Source organism: Diabrotica undecimpunctata, chromosome 6 (assembly GCF_040954645.1).
Source record: "Diabrotica undecimpunctata isolate CICGRU chromosome 6, icDiaUnde3, whole genome shotgun sequence".
Classification (NCBI taxonomy): Eukaryota; Metazoa; Arthropoda; class Insecta; order Coleoptera; family Chrysomelidae; genus Diabrotica; species Diabrotica undecimpunctata.
The window spans coordinates 105,932,004-105,956,411 of NC_092808.1; the positions used below are offsets into that span (position 1 = coordinate 105,932,004).

At 31.0% G+C, this 24,408-nt stretch overlaps 1 protein-coding gene across 3 annotated transcripts in view; it reads left to right on the forward strand.

The window, feature by feature from the left end:
• Positions 1-24,408, forward strand: part of nolo (ADAMTS-like no long nerve cord) — a 2,006,971-nt gene that overhangs the window by 1,819,416 nt on the left and 163,147 nt on the right. For all 3 annotated transcript variants that reach the window (XM_072535059.1, XM_072535060.1, XM_072535061.1), the window contains exons 9-10: positions 5,718-5,862; positions 22,877-23,006. In XM_072535059.1, the coding sequence (XP_072391160.1) occupies positions 5,718-5,862; positions 22,877-23,006 (275 nt within the window). The remainder of the gene's footprint in view (positions 1-5,717; positions 5,863-22,876; positions 23,007-24,408) is intronic.

Below are 24,408 nucleotides of genomic sequence, written 5' to 3' on the forward strand. Positions count from 1 at the left end.
AATCGGATAGGCGAAAAGAATACATTTTATAAAATTGTATAATATTTACTTATCTTATTCTTATAGTATTTTTAATCACTGAACTTGTATTTACCACTCGTTACCGGTTGTTGCTGATAATTCGTGAGAAAAGTTTCAATACCGAGTAAAAAAATATTTTACTTATTTGTAGCCTAAAATATGCTTAATTATAGAAAGAACTATTCTTAAATTATATTATGTTTTTTGTTGAATAAATTAATTTTAATAAAATGCTGTTACACTTCTTCTTAAGCTTTCTTCTTCATTACGGAAGGGTCGCTATAACTACAGCAAATTGCTCTCTATCTTGAGCTGTTCTTAGTATCGAATATGTGTCCATGCCTGTCCAGTCTCTTACATTCTTCAGCCAGGAGCATTTTCTTCTTCCAGGACCTCTTTTTCCTTTAACTTTTCCTTCCATTATGAGTTACATCTGCACTAAATTATTTGTAAAACAAAATTATTGACTTACCTATAAATCATAAAAAACGGGTGTGGCAGTCCAGTGGGACTGCCGGTAGAATTTATACTTCTATACACGCGTTCGCCGTTACAAATTTATATGAGAGTCAATCTGCACAATCATTACATATTTAATGCTATAGGTAAGAGAGAACAGAAAGAGAAAAAGAATTAGGTATATAGGTATATGGTGCATCGTTTGCTGTATATAAACATTTGACCTGTAATAGGAGTATAGTAAATGAAGGATTGTATCAATATTTTAATGAAAATATATATTTTTATTTTCATATATGTATAAAAGGAGTTGAATGCAAAAAAAAAAATTTACACATACTCTGCAGTAAAATTTATTGTTTATTTTGTTATTAATATAAAAATTACAATACAATACACTGCAACATAATTAAATATAATAATACAATACAAATTAAAATGCAATATTCATAAGTATTTAAAAGTGCCAATATACATAACTTACTTTACGAAGATAAAAATAAAAAACCAACAATTATGTTGTAACTTTTTATTTTATTTTAAAATTTAGCATTTTTGCGTATATTACATATATTTAATAACATTAACGTGAGGTTTTTAAATATTTCAAAAATAAAAAAGGAAATTCATATTGGGATTCGAACTCACGTACACCAGCGTATAAACCAAACACGTAAAAGATTTGCCAATTAGACATGATACTAACGGATTTCAAAATTGACAGTTGTCTGTCATACAGTGATTATTTTGAAATACAAAAGCCTAAAATAATTATGAATAAATAATACAAAACATATCACATAAATAATAATATTAATATATATTTTATTATATAAGTATATAATATTATATATAATATAATATATTTATAATAATAAATATATATATATACAAAAGGAACATTTTTATTCTCGAGAGAGGAAGAGAGAGAAAATATATCTTATGTCTCTCTCTTACTCATTATCTTACATATGTAATGGTTTCACAGATTCACTCCCGTGCAAATTTCCAACGCCGACCGTGCGTATAGAAGTATAACTTTAATAATCAACCTTGTGAATAAACAACGACAACTAATACAAAAATAATAAAACACACTTGTCCTATGTAGACAACAATTTCGTTTAAATTCTGGGAAGCAACTGAATGTTTGCACGTGTAAATTGTGGCAGTAAGTCGAACAGTAGGATGTATTGTTCGAGTGAGATAGATATAGATGTACTTCTGATGATTGATTTTTCCTCCAGATTTTTTTATTAACGATGGGCTAAATATATCCCATAAGAACCGAAAGGGTTAAAACTAATTGTGTAAAATTATGGCTGTTCGCAATTTTTAATGATTACGTCACTGATCACAATTATAATTATAAACATAATTTTGCGTAGGTATCAGTGTATAAAAAATATTTTTTTAATATACCTACTATACATTTACCATTATAATGTGACAGCAAATACATATAATAAATTTATAGCCTGAAAAATAAAATAATACAAGTAGAAAACCTATATAATTTTTATCTCAATCGTTTATTTATTTTGTATTTAACTTTTACGATAATACTTTTCTTAGACTTCCCAATAAAACAATCTTCACAATATAAACTATGTTTTGTAGTAAGTTTGATAAAATTTTACTTCCGAGTGGAGCGACTGTTCGCTTTGTATCATTAAAATTATAAGTTCCAAAAAGGAAGTCAAAACGGATCACCTTGCATATTTTAGTTTTGCAGATTCTCTAGAAACCTAATTAGAGTTTGCAATGTTTAATTGAATCTGCAAAAGTTACAACTTTATACCCAAAGTTGTTGTCAAACTAATTACACCAGCTTTGCTCGTTTAATAAGATCCTGTTAGGACTCCTCAAATATTTGGAAAACGATTCAACTTTGCAAACTTCTTTTTAAATTGTTGTTTTATAAAGGAACTCTGGTCTTTCTTAGTGATTAAAAATCTAATATTTATTTTAGCCCCCTTCAAGCTGTACAACAATTTATTGTACATTTTGGAATATTATTGTTTACTTAAATGTATAAATGTATTAAAATCTAAAACTACAAAACCAGCACTGAAAACCCTTTGAATAATATCAATGTTATACGAATATTGCTGTTATATTTAAAACACTTGAATCTTCTAACACGAGTTGTGCATTTGCATCCGATATAAGCAATCCTATTTATTTGTTGTAACTTAACTTTAGTGTTTAGTGTTTACTAGCTCGACTTTCTTTTGCAATATGTTCTTTTATTTTAGAGGGGACACTAATACGTATAACCTATATATTGCTTCATTGGTGCGATTTTTAAGACTCCAAATTTCGTAAAACTTCGGGTTTTTCAGTATTCTAACCCGGGTCTTCTATTCATCAAAACCGTCTTTCCCGTCGGCGACCAAGTACTGATTGATCGTTTTCCGTTCCTTGTCCGGGTCGAGTACTGATCGATCAGACACCTCTAAACTAGATTAAGTATTGATTAGTCTTTCCCGGCATTTTGGTATTGACCAATACATCGTCCTTTGTCTTCAACCCTCCAAGTATCGCCAATATTTATTTTTCGCAGGTTATAACGGCGCCAGTGGACCATAGCGCTATCGGTTTTATTCACTAGGATTCGTATTTTAATTTTATTGTGCAAATTATACAGAAGTTAATTTTATTTTGTTATTTATTTGAATATACTTTTATTTAGATTAAACTTACATTTTACTTAGCCTAGTATCTTTTTGTTTTTTTGTCTTTATCAAGGGGGTCTGAAATCTTCAAAAGACATCTTTGTCTTAGCTTAGGAAGATGCCTGACTGAGTACAGGATTCGTTCTTAGTAGTTCCGGCGATAATTTTCAAGGTACTTTAAAACGCCATCTCATCGCAGAGTCTACGCCAACCTACTACTACTGCCTACCTTCTAAACCAGATCCTTCTTTGTCATCCGGCGCTCTGAAAGTAGAACAGCCGCTGTAAGGCCAAGCATTACTTTCGATGCACTGTCTTCTTTTATCCACAGACTGTTAGCAAGGAGGCTCCTGTCCCTTTTTCCTGTTGCCCTTTTTTTTGGTACTAAAAAATTTTTTTTGGGGAACTTATTTCCAGATAACTCGTGGAAGACTGTCTTCGCTCCTAAAACCGCATCACTACCGGCCCGGTATTCCTCCTTCCCTACAGTCTGACTACCACAGTATAATTCACTTGTTCGCCTCTTATCAAAACGAATTCCCTCTACCTTTAATTTACAGAATATTTTCCTGTTACCTTTGCCGTTGATCTAGTAGCGTTTCTTCCTCTTCTTTCTCATTGATCACTGCATGGATAAAGTTGTGTGCACTAGTCCAACCTGCTTTATTTTCAATAATTCTCTTAATAAGTTTTCTCACTGTTACAAAATTCACATCTGTCTCTTTTTACATTTTGTTCATTTCTATTATTTATCTGTTGCGCTCTAATATTGTATGTGTTGCAGTGTGCGGGTATCCACAGTGTACAGTCTAGAAAAGTAGGCTCTAAAATATCCCTGTCCTGTAAGCATCTGCGTTAGGAAATAATCAAGTCGCCTGTAACCGCAGTCCATCCAATCTCTTAGGTTCGGGATCAGCATCTTTGTCCACTAAGCCACATCCTTCGTGCTGTTCCACTCTTCTTACTATCTTTCAATTGGCCTTCCCCTTTTCTCGACCATAATGAGGTTTAGGTCTCTTCACTTATCTTATCTTTTCTTTTTACTACCAACAAATGCAGCGAAACACATCCAGTGATAGTCTACAAGGCTGCCACAGACATAATTCTGTAGAAGCATTCCACACGCAGCAAACTTGTTCTGTCTACTCATGCCATAAGCCTCCTGTAGGCCAGCACCCCACTGCCGCGTATAGAACGATCGACTGCACACCACCGTGTAAGGGTCTCCTTCTTTCGAATTTGGGTTCCAAAATTTTGGGGCATCACCTTCTCCAATGCAGCCGCACTATTCGTATTATTCCGGTCACTTCTTGCATACACTTATAATTCTGGTGCAATGTCACTCATAGATACTTTACGTGTACGTGTTTCTTGGGTATTAGATACTGCGAAGCAAATTGTAGTTTCACATGTCTGTTCTTTTGTTCCTTTACAATGATGGTTTTAATTTCATTTGCCACGAGTTTTTAAGATCTGGCTCATCCCGCGCCACTACCAGCACAGCGAGGTTATCCGCGAATGTAAAGGAACTTGTACCCTCTTCATATTTATCATATTTACAGTTCATAATCCCGTCGTATGCCAAGATACATAACGACAGATCCCAGAGGGACCCCAGTGGTAACGCCGACGATTGTTTCCTTCTTCACCATAATTCTTCTCTCGGAAACGTAGTCCGCCACCATATTCATCAGGTAACCAGAACAGTATCTCTCCTCCATTGCTGTTATTACCTCGTTCTCGTCCCCAGCGGTGTTCATTCCCTCTGTTGCGCAGCGCGTCGAATACACTCACGATTGCATCAATCACGCTTTTCCCTTTGCAAAAACCATGATATCATTTTATTTATCCGATATTACCCCAAAGTATACTTTGGGGTTTGCTCCAATTCTTTGCTACTTTAGTATGTTTTATTAATTTAGATGGAAGAGAGTAGCTTTTACATTGTTGACTTTCTGCTTGATTGTGATTGATTGATACACAATCAGTTTTAAATAAGGGAAATATATTTAAATTTAATAAATATTAAAATTTTAATTTTAATTTTATTTTGATTTATTGTTACTTATATTTTTCTATAACTCAATACTTACGAAAACTGAATGTTATTATTAAAATAAAAAGAACACATGCGATTAGACTGAGATATCAAGTAACTAGAAAAGTATATATGGATGTAAAAAAGAATAATCTGGTGAGATATTTAGTTACTTTTTTGGGTGTTATTTATCTTATTTATCGCTCTATATTCAAACAAATATATGCAATATAAAACATAATAATGTATTGCATATATACTTACTTTTATTTTGAAAATATTAGCAGTGTCATTATGAACTTAAAAGCAAAATTTTAAAAAGTTTCTGTTAGTGTAAAAAAATTGTTAGCATTTTTGGAAATACGTTTGTTATTTTCTTCTTCTTCTTTAAGTTCCATCTTCTATCGAAGGTTGGAAATCATCATGGCTATGCGGACTCTGTTGACTGCCGCTTTTTTATTTTAGTAACACATTATTATTTTAGTAACATACTAATATACATTATTTCCTTTATTTTATAGAGAGTTGGATGTGATCTACAAATTGGATCGGAAAAACAAGTAGATGCCTGCGGTGTATGTGGAGGTGATGGATCGTCATGTTCCAAACCACTATACTACTGGACGTTAACATATACATCATTATGCTCAGCTACTTGCGGAGGAGGTAATAACATTTTCTTTAAATATGGGAATAAATATAATATACCTTATAAATCGTATATTTTCATCGTCATTTAATATCAATAGCTTTGGATTTAGATTAACCAGTTTGATTAAAAAAAATTATTAACATAAAAAAATTAACATCTTTCATGAGCCAATTGTTTATATACAGGATGTTTCACGACTAGCTTATACGATCTATATATTGGAAACTGCTCTCACGATATTTATGAAAATTGTTTTGTGGGGATTAGAAGTTATGTCAAACTTAAATTGAAAATATTTTGACAGACATTTTCGGTTATACATTAAGTAAACAGAAACTTTGTTGTTTTAAATAGAACACCCTAAATAATATTATTGCATTTTAGATTCTACGTAAGCTTCTAGATAAAATTTGACAGATAGAGACAAACTTAAAGTTAATATCTCTATACATTGCAATTATAATATCATATTTAAAGTTAATATCTCTTTACATTGCAATTATAATATCTTTAAAACTTTGTTACATAAAGAGTAGATAACGTTCTTTCAGAAATTAATATATACAAGGTATTAACAAATGATACGCTATTTCTCTAAACTTCAAACTGCAGTAAGTCAATAATTTTAAATAAAACATCATGTATTTTATAATTTTAATATATATATATATATATATATATATATATATATATATATATGCAACCCTAATAAACTGTGTTGTTTGTATATATATATATATATATATATATATATATATATATATATATATATATATATATATACAAACAACGTAAACAACGCAGTTTATTAGGGTTGCAGTCAGAAAATTGGCCGGGATGTTAATGAAACACTCTTTTGACTTTTTGTCTAGCTTTCGGAATGGTTTTATTCCTTTTTCAAGACACTGTAATAAGAAAAATATGTAAATATTTATAAAATATCACAATTCTTTAGTGCAACTTACTAGTCGTTAAGATTATTTATAAAAGCATTGACACTCAACGTTAATAACACACATATAAATTATAAAATAATGGACAAAATACATTCTATAATTTTTATGTTAGTTTATGGCATCTTTTACTGGGTGTTTTAAAAGATGCCATAAACTAAGTTTTACTATTTTTACCTAAATTTTAAAAATTTTGGAATGTGTTTAATCCATTATTTTATATTTTATATGTGTGTTATTAATGTTGAGTGTCAATGCTTTTATAAATAATCTCAACGACTAGTAAGTTGCACTGAAGAATTGTGATATTTTATATATTTTTTTTATTACAGTGTCTTGAAAAAGGAATAAAACCATCCCGAAAGCTAGACAAAAAGTCAAAAGAGTGTTTCATTAACATCCCGGCCAATTTTCTGACGGCAACCCTAATAAACTGCGTTGTTTGTTTATATCGACAGTCACTAATATCCAGTATTTCTTGTATATATATATATATATATATATATATATATATATATATATATATATATATATATATATATATATATATATATATATATCTATATGTAATATCTATATAACAGACAGTTGAAGGTAACCGGGAACGGCCCAATACTAAGGAAGCAATAAAAAACGGGTGCTTCTAAGTAAGTGTCTTTTATTAAAAGTCAAGCTTTTGCCACATAATTTTGGGCTTTTTCAGAACTTGCTGTAGTGGAAAAACATTCTTCACAATCATCATAATTAAAGATGTTTTAAAACCAATCCAATCACATCTCCCAATTGGAGAAAAAATGGCAAACAAAGCCTTTATTAAATATTTAAAATTATTCTAATATAACCATGTGGCCGGCATTTTTGACAAGCACTTGTTAATTAAGTCATGTGTCGATTCAACTGTCACTTATCGAAACGTCACCTGTCTTAATTACTTCTCCTTTTTGTTAGCATATATGACACTGACATTATTCAGTCGATATATTCGACTTTTTTAAATTTCACATAAAATTAACATTAAAAAATTTATACAGTTAACGGCTAAATTATGGAATATTATCATTATTTCGGTAACCGTCGAGTTTTGAGGGAAATCCCGAAACAGGTCGATTTTTATTATAAAATACCCATCTTATAACGTACATGGAGTAGGTATGATGTCACTGGTGTAGGTGTAGTGACGTAATCCTTAATTTTTTTAAATAGAAATCGGTATAATGCGACACCTCATTTAAACGAGAATTTAATTCTCTATTTAACGGCATTACATTTTTAACTAAAATATTTTTTTAAGGGTACAAAAACAATTTTTTTTTAATTTAAATTAAACTAAATTACAACTGATTTAATGATTTAATTAATAATGCACTTTAAAGTAACCAAAACTTATAGTAATTATGCCAATATTACATGTCTGTATCTATCAATATGCATAAAATTGATTAAGCAGACAAAGTAAAAACCCAGGAATTGTAAGAGATAATCTATTAAATTGTAACAAATTAGTAACAAACAAAATACTACTTACATGCCTGTACAATAATTATTAGTTATTGATTTGTGATACATAGTTCAAACTATTCTGTATGCTAATGATGGGTAATCTTCGTTTAATATTGTAACTGTCTGACAATTAGCAAGGAAGCTTCTTGAGGGGAGCACCTCAAGAAGCTTTAATTCAATAGATTATGTCTTACCAATTTGTGGGTTTTTACTTTGTCTGCTTAATCAATTTTATGCATATTGATAAATACAGACATGTAATATTGGCATAATTACTATAAGTTTTTTGATCCTTATGTTTATATGACAGCACCCTAATATGGGCTTTTATAATTTCAGCATTTAATTTACTTTGTACCGTTTGAACTGAAGATGCTTTGCAAATTGTAGAAAGCATAACCGGTCGTTTTGGTAGTAAAATTAAACTGATTGTGAGTAAGTCTTATTTTATTTCTTTTACCTATTTAAGTTATAAAATTTTAAAATAGATAACAATTTAACTTGTGGATTAAATTAAATTTAAGTACAGGCAATAAACTGAGTCGCAACAGGCATAAAATAACAACAGCACGTTTCAGTGAAGTGTGGAGCAACAGTATTATGTAAATCTAATATAGTGAATTTCTGTTGTAAAACATAAGTAGTATAGATGGAACTTAAGTTATCAACATCTTTTTTGTGGATTAGTGAATTAAAACAATTATTAATATAACACATCTCTAAGATTTTACGATGAGCTTCTTTTTCGGCTCTATCTAGAATTATAACCTCATCATATAATACACGATGGTCATTGCCGTTGACATAAATACTTAAACTTGTTGCTAGGGGTTTATGTTTACAGTCATTTTTGTGAAGGGCTAGGCGCTTACTGAGTCGTTAACTTGTATGGCCTATATAATGTAACATGGTTATATTAAAATAATTTTAAATATTTAATAAAGGCTTTGTTTGCCATTTTTCCTCCAATTGGGAGATGCTATTAGTTTGTTTAATTAAAACTATGTGTATTTTCATATCGATTTTACGAAGAGATAGTGTCAACATTAAGGTAAGAATGAAAAATAACATCTTTAATTATGTTGATTGTAAAGAATGCTTTTCCATTACAGCTAGTTCTGATGAAGCCCAAAATTATGTGGCGAAAGCTTGACTTTTAATAAAAGACACTCACTTAGAAGTACCCGTTTTTTATTGCTTCCTTAGTATTGGGCTGTTCCCGGTTACCTTCGTGATACCTCGTTTGAAAAGTATTAAAGATACTTATTCGGTCATAATAATTTTGTTTGAGTTCAAGCTTATTTTGATGAATAAATAAAATAAATATTAAAATTGTAGCTTCTTTTTTAATTAATAAATATTTAACAACCAGTTCTTATAGTAAGTGTTCAAAATATGCTTCCTCTATTTCCTGACAATCCTATTTCCAAACTCTTGCCGTACTCGTTAAAATTTGTCAGGGGAAGTTGCTCTACATCCTACAACAATTCGTTTTTTCAAAATGTCAATATTGTGGGTTGCTCTAGCGTAAACTGTAGATTTCAAGTATCCCCACAGAAAAAAAATCTAATGAAGTAAGGTCCGGTGACCGAGCACGCTATTCTATCGTACCTCGTCGTCCAATCCGTCGACCACGATATTCCTCATTTAGGTAACGTCTTACTGCACCATAATGATATGCAGAAGCAACATCTTGTTGAAACGTTATTTCCAAGTTGCCGAGTTCAACTGGATTATCCTCCAGAATTTTAAGTATTCACGGTTCAATTATTGTATTTTATAACATCTCCAGATAAACTTCACCGGTTAAGTTAGTATTGAGAAAAACAGTCCCAACTATGTGATTTCCCAAAATACCTGCCCAAATACTTCACATTTTGTGTGTTAACATTTATATTGAGAGAAAAAGTACTTTTATCACTAAAACAAATTATTTTTATATAATCAGGCTGTTTTTTGGTTAATTTTATTTGACATGTTTTCACAGAATTCTAGTTTTAGTCGGGGTGATCCTCTGAAAGTTGGTGCAAAATTTTTAATTTGTAGGATGAAATTTGTTTCAGTCAACACTCGGTGACTTCAGTCTTTTGACTAATTTCATAGATAGATGCAACTTGTGCCGTAGAAGAAGTAGGGTTCACTACCATTTCTGAAATTATGTAAATTTTTTGCCATCACTAATTGTTGGTCGACCAGGTCGTTTGACATCTTGAACACTACCTGTTTGTTTAACCTTTCGAAGAACCTTCCTTAAATAAGCACTTATTCCGCTGCATGGAAAATATTTCCACATTCACCAATTATTAACACAGCTGCTACTTTTTCGGCTACAGTACGTACCCTTTTCTGCCTTTGTAAAACTTTAAACGTCTTGTTAAACAATAAATAAACTAAATATTAACTAAGAACAACTAACCAAAAACAACTTGGCTAAACTTGAATTGACTAAACTAAGCAGAAACAAAAACTAAATATTGAGCTATAAACGCTTTAAAAAACTAAAAACAACTAGAGAATTGACAAACGTCAAATTTTTTGACAAATAACCAAAGGCAGCCATTAGAATTTCTATTAATTAAATGCCAAACTAGAATGTTAGTATTTATTTAATTTATTCGTCAAAATCATCTTAAATCCAAACAAATGTAGTATGATTGGATAGGTATATTAAAATAATTGTAGTTTCTCATTTAATTAATAAATATTCTAACATTTGTTTCTGGTTAATTGTCAAAAAAGATGACGTTGACGTAAAAACAATTAGAGAATTGAAAAACGTCAACTTTTTTACAAGTAACCAGAGGCGGAGGTTTTAATATTTATTAATTAAATGAGAAACTACAATTTTAGTATTTACTTAATATATTCATTAAAATGAGCTTAAACTGAAATAAAATTAGTACGGTTGAATAGGTATTCTTAATACCTTTTAAACGAGATATCACTTGCAATAAGGTCCTATTTAAAATTATCGGTCACAGTGGCGCTGTAACGTCATCTGTCACTATTACGTAGGCCTGTTTTTTACATCCCTCCAAACTTTACTAATATAAGTATAACCATTCTTGGTGACTTTAATGCCAAAGTGGGAAAGAGAAACGACAAGGAACAAGTCGTGAGAAAGTATAGAGTTCGGGATAGAAATGAGAGAGAAGAAAGACTGGTTCTATATTCTTTAATAAAAAATCAAACAGAAAATGGACTTGGATATTGGGTAGCACCAAATAGAATCACTAAGAACGAAATTGACTTCATTCTAACCAACAAGATTGCTACATAAAAGATGTCAGTGTAATAAATAAATTTTAAACAGGTAGCGACCATAGACTAATCAGAGTAAAAATTATTCTGGATCTGAAACCAGAAAGAATAAAATTAATTACAAAACGAAGAGTAGCCAGTATAAATATTAACAATCTAAAAAAAAACTCTAAAAGTCACTACGTGCCACTCTGAAGCTATTTTCCTGTGGCATCCTAATGCAATTACTATTTTAGTTGGGAATAAGTCACAATATAAGTTTAAAATAAGTTTATTTTTGATGGTCATGAGTATGCGAATGCGATCATTTTTATTTAGGTATAACATCAAGACCATTAAATGTTAGAATATGTGAAATCTTGTCATAAATCTTATAGTAAACATCAATCTTATGATAAAAATAGAGAATTTGATAGATCTGAAATATATAAACATGCATGAGAAAATGACATAGGGAGTGCAGTAGGATCTTGTTACCCATATTAAAAGAGGAAATAAATAAAAAGCAAATACCACTAGGGGGAAGTCAATAACATATCAAGGATACATCATTTATGTTTTTAAATAACATACATATAAAATCGGTGTTTAATGTTTACTGAGAATAACATGGCGTTTTTTTCTGGTTTTTCGTCGGAGACGAAAATGCCACTTAACCTCTAAAAATTATATGAACAAGCTAAGTTTTGACGAAAATATTAACTTTAGGACCTTAAAAAAGATAGTTTACCACTTTTACCTCTGGGCTATTTCCCTAAACCCCCCTCATAGGGGGGTAAAAACGCAAAAAAATCGATTTACCAAAAATCTGTACGCAGTAGATAAAAATGATTTAAACAAAAGTGGAGCTGAGATAATCCTTAACAAAAATGTATATTAGCACTTTTTATGTAGAATGGACCATTCTCTCACAAACAACGCATAAAGCAACTATCGATTTTGAATGTGTTACGTGCGCGAAATCAATGATCAATAAAGTTTGTGTCAGCCCGACGGTAAAAATGCAATATCTTTTGATTGAAGTATCATATCGACAAAAATTAAGATGCGTTTCAAAGGTAAGGAGATTAGCTATTGTATGCAATTTTTGTATTTTCCTGCAAATAAACTTGTATTTTATAAAGGTGTTAAATAAATAAACGTGGCGCGATTTTTGCAATTTTTTATTCTCATGAGATTCTCGTGAGATCAATACAATCTATTCCCTTCATTGACCGGCCACTATGAAGTTTTGATTACTGGAGCCTAATCTACAAAGCTTGTAGCATGAAATTTTAGTCTAGAGTCACTGAAAATATGCTTAAAAAATGCTAAATTTAAACTTTCGCATAACAAACGATCTACTACGTTTAAAACTTTTTTTTTACCTCCACTAGTTTTAAAAAAATCAAACTTCTGCTATAATAAAAAACACCCCAAAACCTTCTTCTTGGAGGGATTTCACGTGACGTGCGATCGTTTGTAATGTAAAACATTAAATACTGTGTTTTTTATTCATATATCAAATGCCTTATATTTGTTGCAACAACTCAAAATTGAAATTTCATGTTATAGGCTTTAAAGATTGATCTCTAGAAATGGAAATTTTACTACGACTGGTGAATAAAAGTGATCAATTTTATTGATCTTGCGATAATCGTAAAAAATGGCAAAAGTCGCAACACGTTTATTTATTTAACACCTTCACATAAACTGAGTTTATTCTCAGCAAATTTTATTGAACATTAATTTCGCGCCTACTAACATTTAAAATCGATGGCCTCATCGAAGCTTCAAACTTTGTTTCTGAGAGAACGGTTCATTCTACACAAAAAGTGCCAATAAACATTTTTTTTAAATTATCTCAGCTACATTTTTTATTTAAAACATTCTTTTTTGCGGCGTACATATTCTTAATAAATCGATTTTTTTGCGTTTTTACCCCCCTACGAGGAGTTTCTAGAGGGATGACCTGGGGTCAAAGTGGTAAACTTTTTTGAATATATCTTGGGATCCTAAAATTAATATTCTCGGCACAATTCAGCTTGTTCGTATGATTTTTAGCGGTTAACTCTCTGACGACTGGACTATAACGGGTATTCTTAAGTTAAATTTGATTTTATGTAATCGAATAAACTATCTATATAAAAGGCTAGGATGACAAGTCATACTGTTTGTCCAGTAGAGTAACTACGCCACCTACGAAAGAAATCTAAACTGCCAATATTTAATATTTTAATCATATTTTGTTCTTGAAATGATACGTTTAGTTAATATAAATCATCATAATTTTGGCTTTACAACCCTGTGTGGGTCCTAGCCTCCCCAAGAATTTTTCTCCAGTCGTCCCTATCCATCGCCCTCCTCCGACAAGCACGTATTTCCATATTTCTCATGTCTTCATCGATGTTATCTAGGAATCTTGTTCTGGGTCTTCCTCTTCTTCTTTGACCAATAGGTCTATCAAGGAGCGTTTTTCTAGCTGGGTCGGTTTGCTCCATCCGCATTACATGGCCTACCCACCTCAGACGTCCTATCTTTATGTGTTTTACGATATCTGGTTCCTGGTATATCCTATAGAGTTCGAAGTTGTATCGTCTTCTCCAGACACCATTTTCATTTACCCATAGATGCGCCTTAGTATTTTTCTTTCGAAACATCCTAACATGCTTTCATTGCTTTTTGTTAAAGTCCAGGTTTCTGAACCATATGTTAGGACTGGGCGTATTATTGTTTTGTAGAGTTTTACTTTTGTATTACTTGATATAACTGTAGATTTAAAAAGGAGATTAAGCCCAAAATAGCATCTATTAGCCGTGCAAATTCTGCGGTTTATCTCTGCGGTAGTGTCATTTTCAGTATTGACGAGCGTTCCCAGGTATACAAATTCGTTAACTGTAATATTAATCATACTTCAATTTAATTTAATTACTAATAATTACTAAAAACCGAATCTTTCATGCAAGAAGTTAATTATTTTAAAAATTTAATTTTTATTTCTTTTGAAATTTTGTTAATCCTTAAATATTGGCTGCGAAAAGGATTGGTAATCGGTAAAAAATATAGTACAAAACTTAGGCTTTCTCAACAAATGAATGGTCAAACTGGAATTTTTCGCAAAAGTTTAGTAATTTTCCAAACGTGACTTATTTGTTATGAAATTTGTACCACAGACTATGATATCATTTTGTTTTCATCCCAGGCTTAAATAGGAGGAAGTCAGAAAAAATTGACTAGCGAGTGACTGTAGATGGCAATCTATTCGATCTCATGTCACATGGTGACGGGCAAAATCACTAGACTTACAATAAAGTCGTCCGAGAAACGCAATTCAACAACATTGGCTATAATATACATTTTAAAGTAGATGACTTTAAAATATCATTTTAAAGTCATCTACTTTAAAATGTATAAAATATTATGTCTGAATTGTTAATATAAATGAGTAAGATAAAATCAAATAATTAGAAGAAAAATAAAATTTGTTTAATTTGTTAATGTTTGTATTTTGAGAACGATTTCCGAAGTGCAAATAGAAACGTCATAAAGTAAACTTATTTTAAGCTTATAATGTGACTTATTCCCAACGAAAATAGTAATTTGATCCACGTTTTAATTTATGTCAATAATTTAGGGTGCAATATAATCTGTACATAGATGATAGTATCTACTTGTTTTTTTGGTATCTAAATTTACTATAAGATTATAATAATTTTGTCAATTAATCCGTATAACTTTATACCTAACAAAAATATTTAATAGACCTTTAATTATACCTTTCACCATAATATGCGGTTATACTAAACCATAATAGTCAAAATTGATTTAATCGAGACCATTGGATGAACACGTCTACAATTCACTATAATATCTGTAATATACACTTGACACATATAACTTGTACCTGACATACTGTGGATTATAATCCAATTGTTAATTAGCTCTTCGAGTATCGAGAAGTTTATTGTGTATGAAATGGTTACTACCTACGCTGTGATGCAGTGCACTGATGTAACCTCGAGGAATCTATAATTGGCGTATTGGATTTCATTATTGTTAAAATCAATCGAAATTGGGATTCTTCATTATAGAGGCTTGAATTAATGTAGTGGTAATAAATGGAAAATAGGTATACGCTTAACAAAAGATAGCTCTGACCTAGTATTAAAGAATTAATCAACATCATATTTAAGATCTTTATGACAACTAGCCACATAACGTTCCAATTACTTTATATACGTAAGTATTAACCACATTTTCAATTTAACAGTAAAAACTTTACCGTTTTGTTTCAGTTTTTAAGTGGTTATGCTTATTTGTAGGTTTTTGGCTGATAATGATCTGATAGGATTGAAATCATTCTGAAAATTTATTAATCCATTTTGGATAATTTTAAAAATTGTAATAAAAATTTTATAACGTTTTACAAAGGAAGTTTTAACTTCATTGAAAGTTTTTTTAAATTATAGTCTACAGCCTATTAAATTTTAAAAATAAAAAGCATGAGTTGATTGACAAAAAAAATCCAAGCTTATCCTAAAAATAAAATAATCATATAGGAGACATTACTGATACCAATCTTCTTCCTAAAGTAGTATTTCTATTAGTATTATTACAATTTTTACTTTAACTATGATCTAATTAATCATAAGCTAAAAAGTTAAATGGAGCTTAATTTAATTTAATTTAAGTTATTCTCTCAGATTTCGCAACCAAGAGGTTCGCCTACTGCTCTATTTTTTTTTACTTTCAATATGTAGCAATTTAATTTACTTACCACGCTGGATGTCACTTGTGACAATATATAATTGCTTATAGCAACTTATAGCAAAGGAGTTGAAAGGGGGAACAAACAATTACTGGGCTGGTGATAGGGTAAGCAAATAAACTGAAACGTTTGCGAACGGCTACTCGTATTTTGGTTGGAGAGCTGGGTCTTGGATAAAGGTTTCTTTATTTAAGGAACCGGGAGGGCTAACTACACAAAAAAGAAATCAAAAAGATTTTTGGGGCAACAATACACAAGAAGATTCCTATACTATTTAAAATGGACGCCGTTTAAAAAATTCTCTGAAAATCTTTTTAAAAGAAATAATTTTAAACTTCTAGTTTAAAGAGAGACATTACATATTTTTTTATTATTTCACATAAACAGTTATTACAAATAAAATTATCCAAATTTATCAACAAACTTTACATTGAGTTTAACCTTTTAACAGAACAGAATTAAAAATTTTGGTTATGTACCAAATGACAGACAAGGATAACACTGACTGTCATATGTCGAAATGAAATATCAAACTTTTCTGAATTATTAATTTATTATCAAGGTTAACTTTATTTAAAAGAAGACGATTAGCTAATCCATAAAACTTATATTTATTTATAATTTTTTAATTTGTATATATATATATATTAATTAATTAGATGGCTTTTGTAAAGACCAGTTAGCAAGACGATTTTTTTTCTAACTATAATAATTAAAAAAAAAATAAACAAAAAAGGAAAAAAACTTTACAGAAATTTAAAGAAAACTCATCTTCTTCACAATAACAATGCTTAAAGTATTAGTAGTGTAAAAGTTACGTGTGAGCAGTGTATGTTTTTTTTTAACTTTTATTTTCTATTTTTTTTTGTTTTTTTTTTGTTTTTTTTTGTGTTATTTTTTTTGTGTTATTATTATTTTTTTTTTGTTTTTTTTTATTTATTTTTTTATTTTTTCGTCGCCCACTTACAAAATCTAACTAGTTGCAGAATTGCTAACAAAGAGATGGTTAGTAATTTACAATTTCATTTTGCACCTTTTGGCGTAATTATATAAGCAGTACAATATATTAATATTATTGTTGAAAATTATACAATTTAAATTAATGGGTAAGCAAATTTTGTTATTAACAACTCCATTATAAAATTTATCTGTGCTTTGACTATTTAATGAACAACCAAGTAGAATGTGTGTTAGGTCTCCAAGTTCACCACATAAACAGGAGGAATAAATGAGGAATCATCAATTAAACCAGTTTTACATTTATAGCTTGGTGACATTGCATGACTTGCTCTTATTCTGTTTAAGGTAATAATAAAGTACCTGTTGTATATATATATATATATATATATATATATATATATATATATATATATATTATCTATATTACAGGATCCAACTTGTAAATACAATACATTTTGAAGACGGCTATCGTCGTATTCCCGTTCTCCTCCGCCAATCCTCCCGGTCCAAGGCATGCTCCTCCTTGAAACCTCTCGATTCCATCGCTCTTCTAATTCCTTCAATCCATGAGCGTCGAGGTCTACCTCTTTTTCTTCTTTCAGGGGGCTTCCATCTGTGAAGTTTTTGCAACACTTCAAACCTTGCATCTGAATTGATACCTAAATATTCTGTTTTTTTTTCATGCTGACTTGTAACCTCCATTTTACATATTCTCTGTATAGACGTTTTATCATAAATTCTAGATCATAAGAATCTTGGCTAGGACGACTTGGTTGTCCGCAAAGTTCAGGGAGAACAGTACGTCATTTCCTATAGGGATTCCCATTCCCTGACAGTTGTTTTTCCAATTTTGGAGGGCTGCCTTAATATATAAATTAAACAGTAAGGGTGACATACTGCATCCTTTTCTTACTCTTTTTGTTACTTTTATTAGCTCTGATAGTCTATTTCCGATTTTTAGGTAAGTAGTGTTATCCCTGTATACTTCTGTGATTATTTCTAAAAGATATGGACTAATGCCAAGTTGTTGTAAAGCTTACCACAATTTAAGTCTTGGAACTCTATCGTACGCCTTTTCTAGGTAGATGAAGGCTAGATGTACTTCGGTACCAACCGCTATTCTTTTTTCTATTAATTGTTGAAGTACAAGTTATCAGTGCAAGATCAACCAGACGTAAATCTACTTGGGTCTTCGCTAATTAGATGTCTTACATCATCTTGTATTTTTCCATTTATTATCTTTTTAAACAATCTTCCGAAAGTGGGTAGGACATTTAATCCTCTGCAGCAGTTAAGATCTTCTTTATAACCCTTTTTAAAAATGGACACTTGGTGAGCGGTTTTTCATTCAGATGGTACTTTAATTTGTTGGCAGCATTGATTTATTAGAAAATTTATTCGTTCTATGAGGAGTGGACCTCCTGTTTTAAGTAACTTTACAGCTATATTGCCAGGTTCTGGAGATCGCCCGTTTTTCATTTTAATTAACGCAGTATTGACCTCGTTGTTAGTGGTATTAATGTTATTGTTTGTTTGCCTCTCTATACTGTATTCCTCTCGCATATATTCCAATCTGGACTCTTGGAGTAAATTTTTATAATGATTTTCCCACTTTTCTATAGGAATTAAGTTGCTAAAGGAGTTATGGGTGGTTTTCTTTAGGTTAATGATAGTTCTCCATGCTTTCGTAGTCTGAAAATCACCAATTAAATTTTCAACTTGGACACATTTCCAGAAATTGTTTTTTCTTCTTTTATTTGATCGCGTACTTCTCCGTTTTTCCTTTGATATGTTACTTTATTGCTAGATGTTTTATTTGTTAACCATTTGGTTTTTTTTTTATCATTTCTTTTACGTTTTCTGTCATCCATGGTGGTTCTTGGTGTTTTTTGTTGTTGTTCTCTGTTCCTAATACTTCATAAGCAATTTTTTTATTATCGTTTTGAAGTTGTTCTATTCTTGTTCTACATCCATATTTCTTTCCATCTTATTTAGTTCCTTTTCTAATCTAGATTGAAAAAGATGTTTAATACTTGGTTGGAACAAAAGGTGCAATTTATATATCTCCGTTTTGTACTGTGTAGAATTGTTTCTCTCACTTTCAGTGTTCTGTTTGTATTACTGTTTAATTTTTTAATTTGTCATGAAAGCAAATCTTTGTATATTAATGAAGAATGTTTATTTTACTTAGAAAAATTTAACAAAAACTACTTTGTTTCACTGGTTGTGTATTTCTTTTTAAGTTAATAACAAAGTTTATTATCTTGGAAGGGGATACAAATCAAACACACTGTCCCACATAAACTGCAAATCATCTAGATAGATCCATGCAGACACAAACTGGATACATCTTGGGGAGGTCAAACATCGAATTGGGCTTCAGGTTATCCTGATGATAACAAAATGTATTCTTCAAAAATCGGCTGCCTAATTTTCACTTAAAACCATGTTGGCCTCTTAAAACCATGAAAACATTGTGGCATGGAAGACCGCAACAGACCGGTGATTATCTCACTTTACAAAGACTGCCAAAATAGCATATTAAGATTCAATTCACCTCCTTCTAACTCATGGAATTAAACAAAAATTTTGCCGGTTTGTTTTGAAACCATCTGCCGAGAACCAACTCTACCGTTCTGAAGTCAATTTGTTTCTCCAGACCTCTACATTTTACACTATTTAATTCCCAATATTACCAAATTCTCTTTGACTACAGGAAGTAGTCATATTATTCTACCCAATCAATATAAATATAAGCAGAAAGATGCCTGTTTATTTGATGTGCAAAATATCCAAGCGAAATCAAGATCAAACGAAATAGCAATTATAATTATTATAAACAGACTAAAAATATTTATATTACCCATCTCGGGGGCGCCAAAAGGTTGAGAATATTTTCGGTGTTTTAATATATACGAGGTAAAACGAATATGCTACAAATCTTACCTTACATAATCACCCGTAGCAGTCTGTATCTTGATTTCCTCATGGCATGTTAAACATATTCAAGTTTTTGCTTTTAAATAGTTTGAATGACTTTCTCATTTTTATTAACTCTGCGTAGAACTGCAATATTGGTAATTATACTTATCCCCGGTATACACAGCATTCTATGATACCACCAACGTTTGAATGCCTCATATTTTTTTATCTTTGATTATTTTAGCGTCTAGGCTTTAAATGTGTAGAGTAAAAATAAATGTGTAAAAGACTTTGTTTATATACACAAATTTTACTCTAGCGATTTTAATACGACTTTTAATCTCTTAAATGTGCTCTTGGCAATCTTCACAGCAATTCTTATCATATCTGCAGCAGCACGGAAAAGCTGCATAGATGTTGTGTTTAACCAGATTTTGAGGTTCTTTGACCTGGATGTTTTTTTCCTTCCTGGACCTCGCTTTCCAAATATTTCTCTCTGTAGGAAGGAGGATATGCGAATTCATTTCGCATAATGTGTCCGAAGTATTGCAATTTTCGAGATTTGATGGTGGTTAGTACTCTTCAGTTCTTCTTCATTCTTTTGAGGACCCCCTCATTTGTGACTCGGTCAGTCCAAGGGATCTCAAGATAATTCTGATATCTAAACAATATTCTATAGTCCTTTTTGATCTTTTATTCCTATTTTGATTCCAATATAAATTTATTATTATTCTAATGTTATGAGTGTCAATGATCTTTGTTTTTAGAATATTAGTCTATGCATTTCTAAAGCCCAGTTAGTTGTCGCTAATTTCACCATATTACTTTTTATAAATCATACTATGAATGATCCTCAGAAGCACCTACTGCGTGTATATAAACGTCGATATTGACCATTCTTTTGATATGGTGTAGTATGGTCCAAACTATGAATGTCATTGGATCCAACATCAAGACATATAAAATGCTCATAATAATAACTACTTCTGCATGATATGTCTCAAATCAAACTTCACATAATTATCTGAACTATCTCTTTAATCCTGACCCCCGGACGAAGTATAGTGGTCATCGTGATGTGTATTGTCCGTCTCCAAAGATCTCTGTCTCTAGTTATTTATTTTAACTGATGCATAGGTCTTTTGCCTATGCCTGTAATTTGATCGATTCATCTTATTGGAGATCTTCCTCGTAATCTTCAGCCTTCTACCTTTCCTTGAACAATAAGACTTTCCATATTTTCTGTGTCTGCTCTCATAACATGTCCAAAGTATTTTAATTGTTGGAGATGTACTTTACTGGATAGCAGTTTTAGCTCATTTAAAATTAAAATATTTGTCCTGTGATCCGTCCACAAAATTCATAACATTCTTCTCCAACAGAACATTTCAATGGTGTCTACCTTTCTTTTTTCTGATTGTTGTACTGTTCAAGATTAACATCCGTATGTCAGTATTGGAAATATTAAGCAGTTGATCAACCTTATTCTAAGAGTCCGTAAAATTTGTGATTAGTCCCTCAGTTTGTGATCAATGATCCCGGATATAAATATGAGCTTACAATATAATGTTATCTTATGTGTGGATGATTGTTATGTAGTCTATCCACTACCATGATCTATATCTTTACTATGTTTAACTATAGACCAAATACTTGACTTTTATTTTCAACCAGTTGTATGAGATCAATTAAGTCTTTTTGACTATTTTCAAGAAGGGCTGTATCGTCTGCATAACGTAGGTTGTTTATTTTTCGGCAATTTATTGAGATGTTCTTTCTCCATTCTTCAAGCGCTCATCTCATAATATGCTTTCCATAAATATTAAATAATTCATTTAAAAACGCTCTAAAATGAATATCAACAACAGGTTTAAAACCACCATATATTATTTGTACGTATTCCAAACTTTTGGACATGTGTGTATAGTTCTGCAGTACATATTATTCCACGCTTCTGCCCTCTTTAACACATTGTTATAGTATTCAAGTATAAATCTATAAAAATCGATAAATCGATAAAAACTGGCTCGATGTGAGTGATTGTTTTTTGTGTGACGGGGATGATGGTGCAATACTGTGTAATACAAGTAGATCGCCCGCCCGAAATCACCGCCCGCCATAACAAATCACATCCTGCGTACCCGAGTCTTAATTCGTATATATTTACCAATTACTGTATTTACTTATTAATTAGCTTATAAATTCTATTAAATAATTACAAGTTACTGTTTTACTGTAATTTCTGGGATTTATATTTGGTATAAAAAATCTAAAATGTGGTATTTCTAAAATGACAAATATTTTAGTTTAGAGAAAAAAATGTTAAAACCCTTATAAGTAGGATAATAATTATTGAATATGGTGTTATTATAATTTTTAATAATTAAAAAACCGCCAAATATTATATTATAGTATATCATTGATTGCTGTTAATTTTATATTTAAAGTAGACCTATATATGTATATATATATATATATATATATATATATATATATATATATATATATATATATATATATATATTTCTCTTTAATTCAATTTGCCCTGTTTCGTTCTTATTTTACCAAAACACAAAAGGGTAGACAGCCAACAAAGCACTCTGTACATATATTGAATACAGGCACATTGTGTCTAAAACTATTTGTGTAACAATAGAAGTAACTTAGAATTGTCTTCCATTCCAGGATACAAAATGTCACGTCCATTGTGCCAGAATCGACTGACAGGCGATGAAGTCGAAGAGAAGCTTTGCAACGAATCGCAGAAGCCTGATTCCACCGTCGTAGAATGTAACACGCATAACTGTCCGCCAAAGTAAGGTTTTAGATTTTTCACTTCTTCTTTTCATATTTTTAACGAAGATGATCCTTACGTATAAAGCTGACTGGTGAGGGTTAACATATATTTTGTAGACCGAAAAATCGAATAAAACTAGTCTCAACAAGTAAACTGAAAGAAAACTTGAAGTCTATCTAATTTCTAATCGTATAAAATGAAAGGACTTCAAAATTGATTTATCAGTTATCCCTTATATTTCGAATATATGTAAATTTTATTACTACTTTATGAATAAATGAAACTGGTTGTAGTATCTGCTATGAATTCTATAATTATAAAAGGACAACAGATTAGAAATTAAGAGAAGGATATAAAAATTATATAATTAGAAATTTGTTCTTAATCTATTTTCCTATGACATTTTACGTTTGTAATAAATATGTAATTAAAATTGTGAAAATGGAATTAATTTAATTGACGTCTCGACCTCCAGATCAAACATCATTTTTAAAATAGAAGTTTCAAAAAATTTGTTATTTGAAAACGGCTTTGAAGACTGAATTATCAAACGTAATAGTTGGTAATTTCATATAGTAAGAAGATATTATTATTCTTCTTCTATTTATGTAGACATAACTGTTTTCCAATGTGCCTCTAGTAAGTTACCGTTTCATCTTTTTCGTGGTCTTCTTACCGTCTTTCTATTGGATAACCGTCTTTTGCGGTTTTTACTACTCTATTTGTTGTCATTCGACTTATACGATCGTTTCATTCTACTCTTCTATTTTTTACCCAGTCCTTAATGTTCTCCATCTTGCATCTACGTCGTATATCTGTACTTCTAGCTCTGTCCCATAGTGTTTTACCATCAATTTTTCTGTGTTTTCATCTCTCCTATTTCTAACATCCTTTTTGTCCTCGCTGTGTCAGATCGTATTTTTGCCGCATATGTCATTATTAGTCTGATGACTGTTTTGTAAATTCTGCCTTTTATTTCTTTCCCGGCATTTTTAAATATTGTTTGATTCAGGCCACCTGCTCCTCTATTTGCTCTATTCACTTGATCTTCCACTTCTGTTTCGAACTTTCCGTAGCTAGATAATGTAATGCCTAGATATTTAAGCTCCATCAATTGTTCTATTAAGGGCCTGCGTAGCGCAAGCGGTAGGATGCTTGCCTCGCAAGCTGGTGGTCCGGGGTTCGAATCCCACCGCCGGCAAGAACATCTAGACATTTTAAAAATGTCTATAGGCCCCAGGTCGACTCAGCCTGAATAAAAATGAGTACCTTGGGTAAAACCAAGGGTAATAATAGACGGTTGAAGCGTAGCACTGGCCATGTTACCTTCCTTGTATACCGTAGGCCCTAGATATAGCAGACTACCCTGCTATACTCCCGAAGCCGCGACAGCGGTATAAAACGGGAGACTATTATCAAT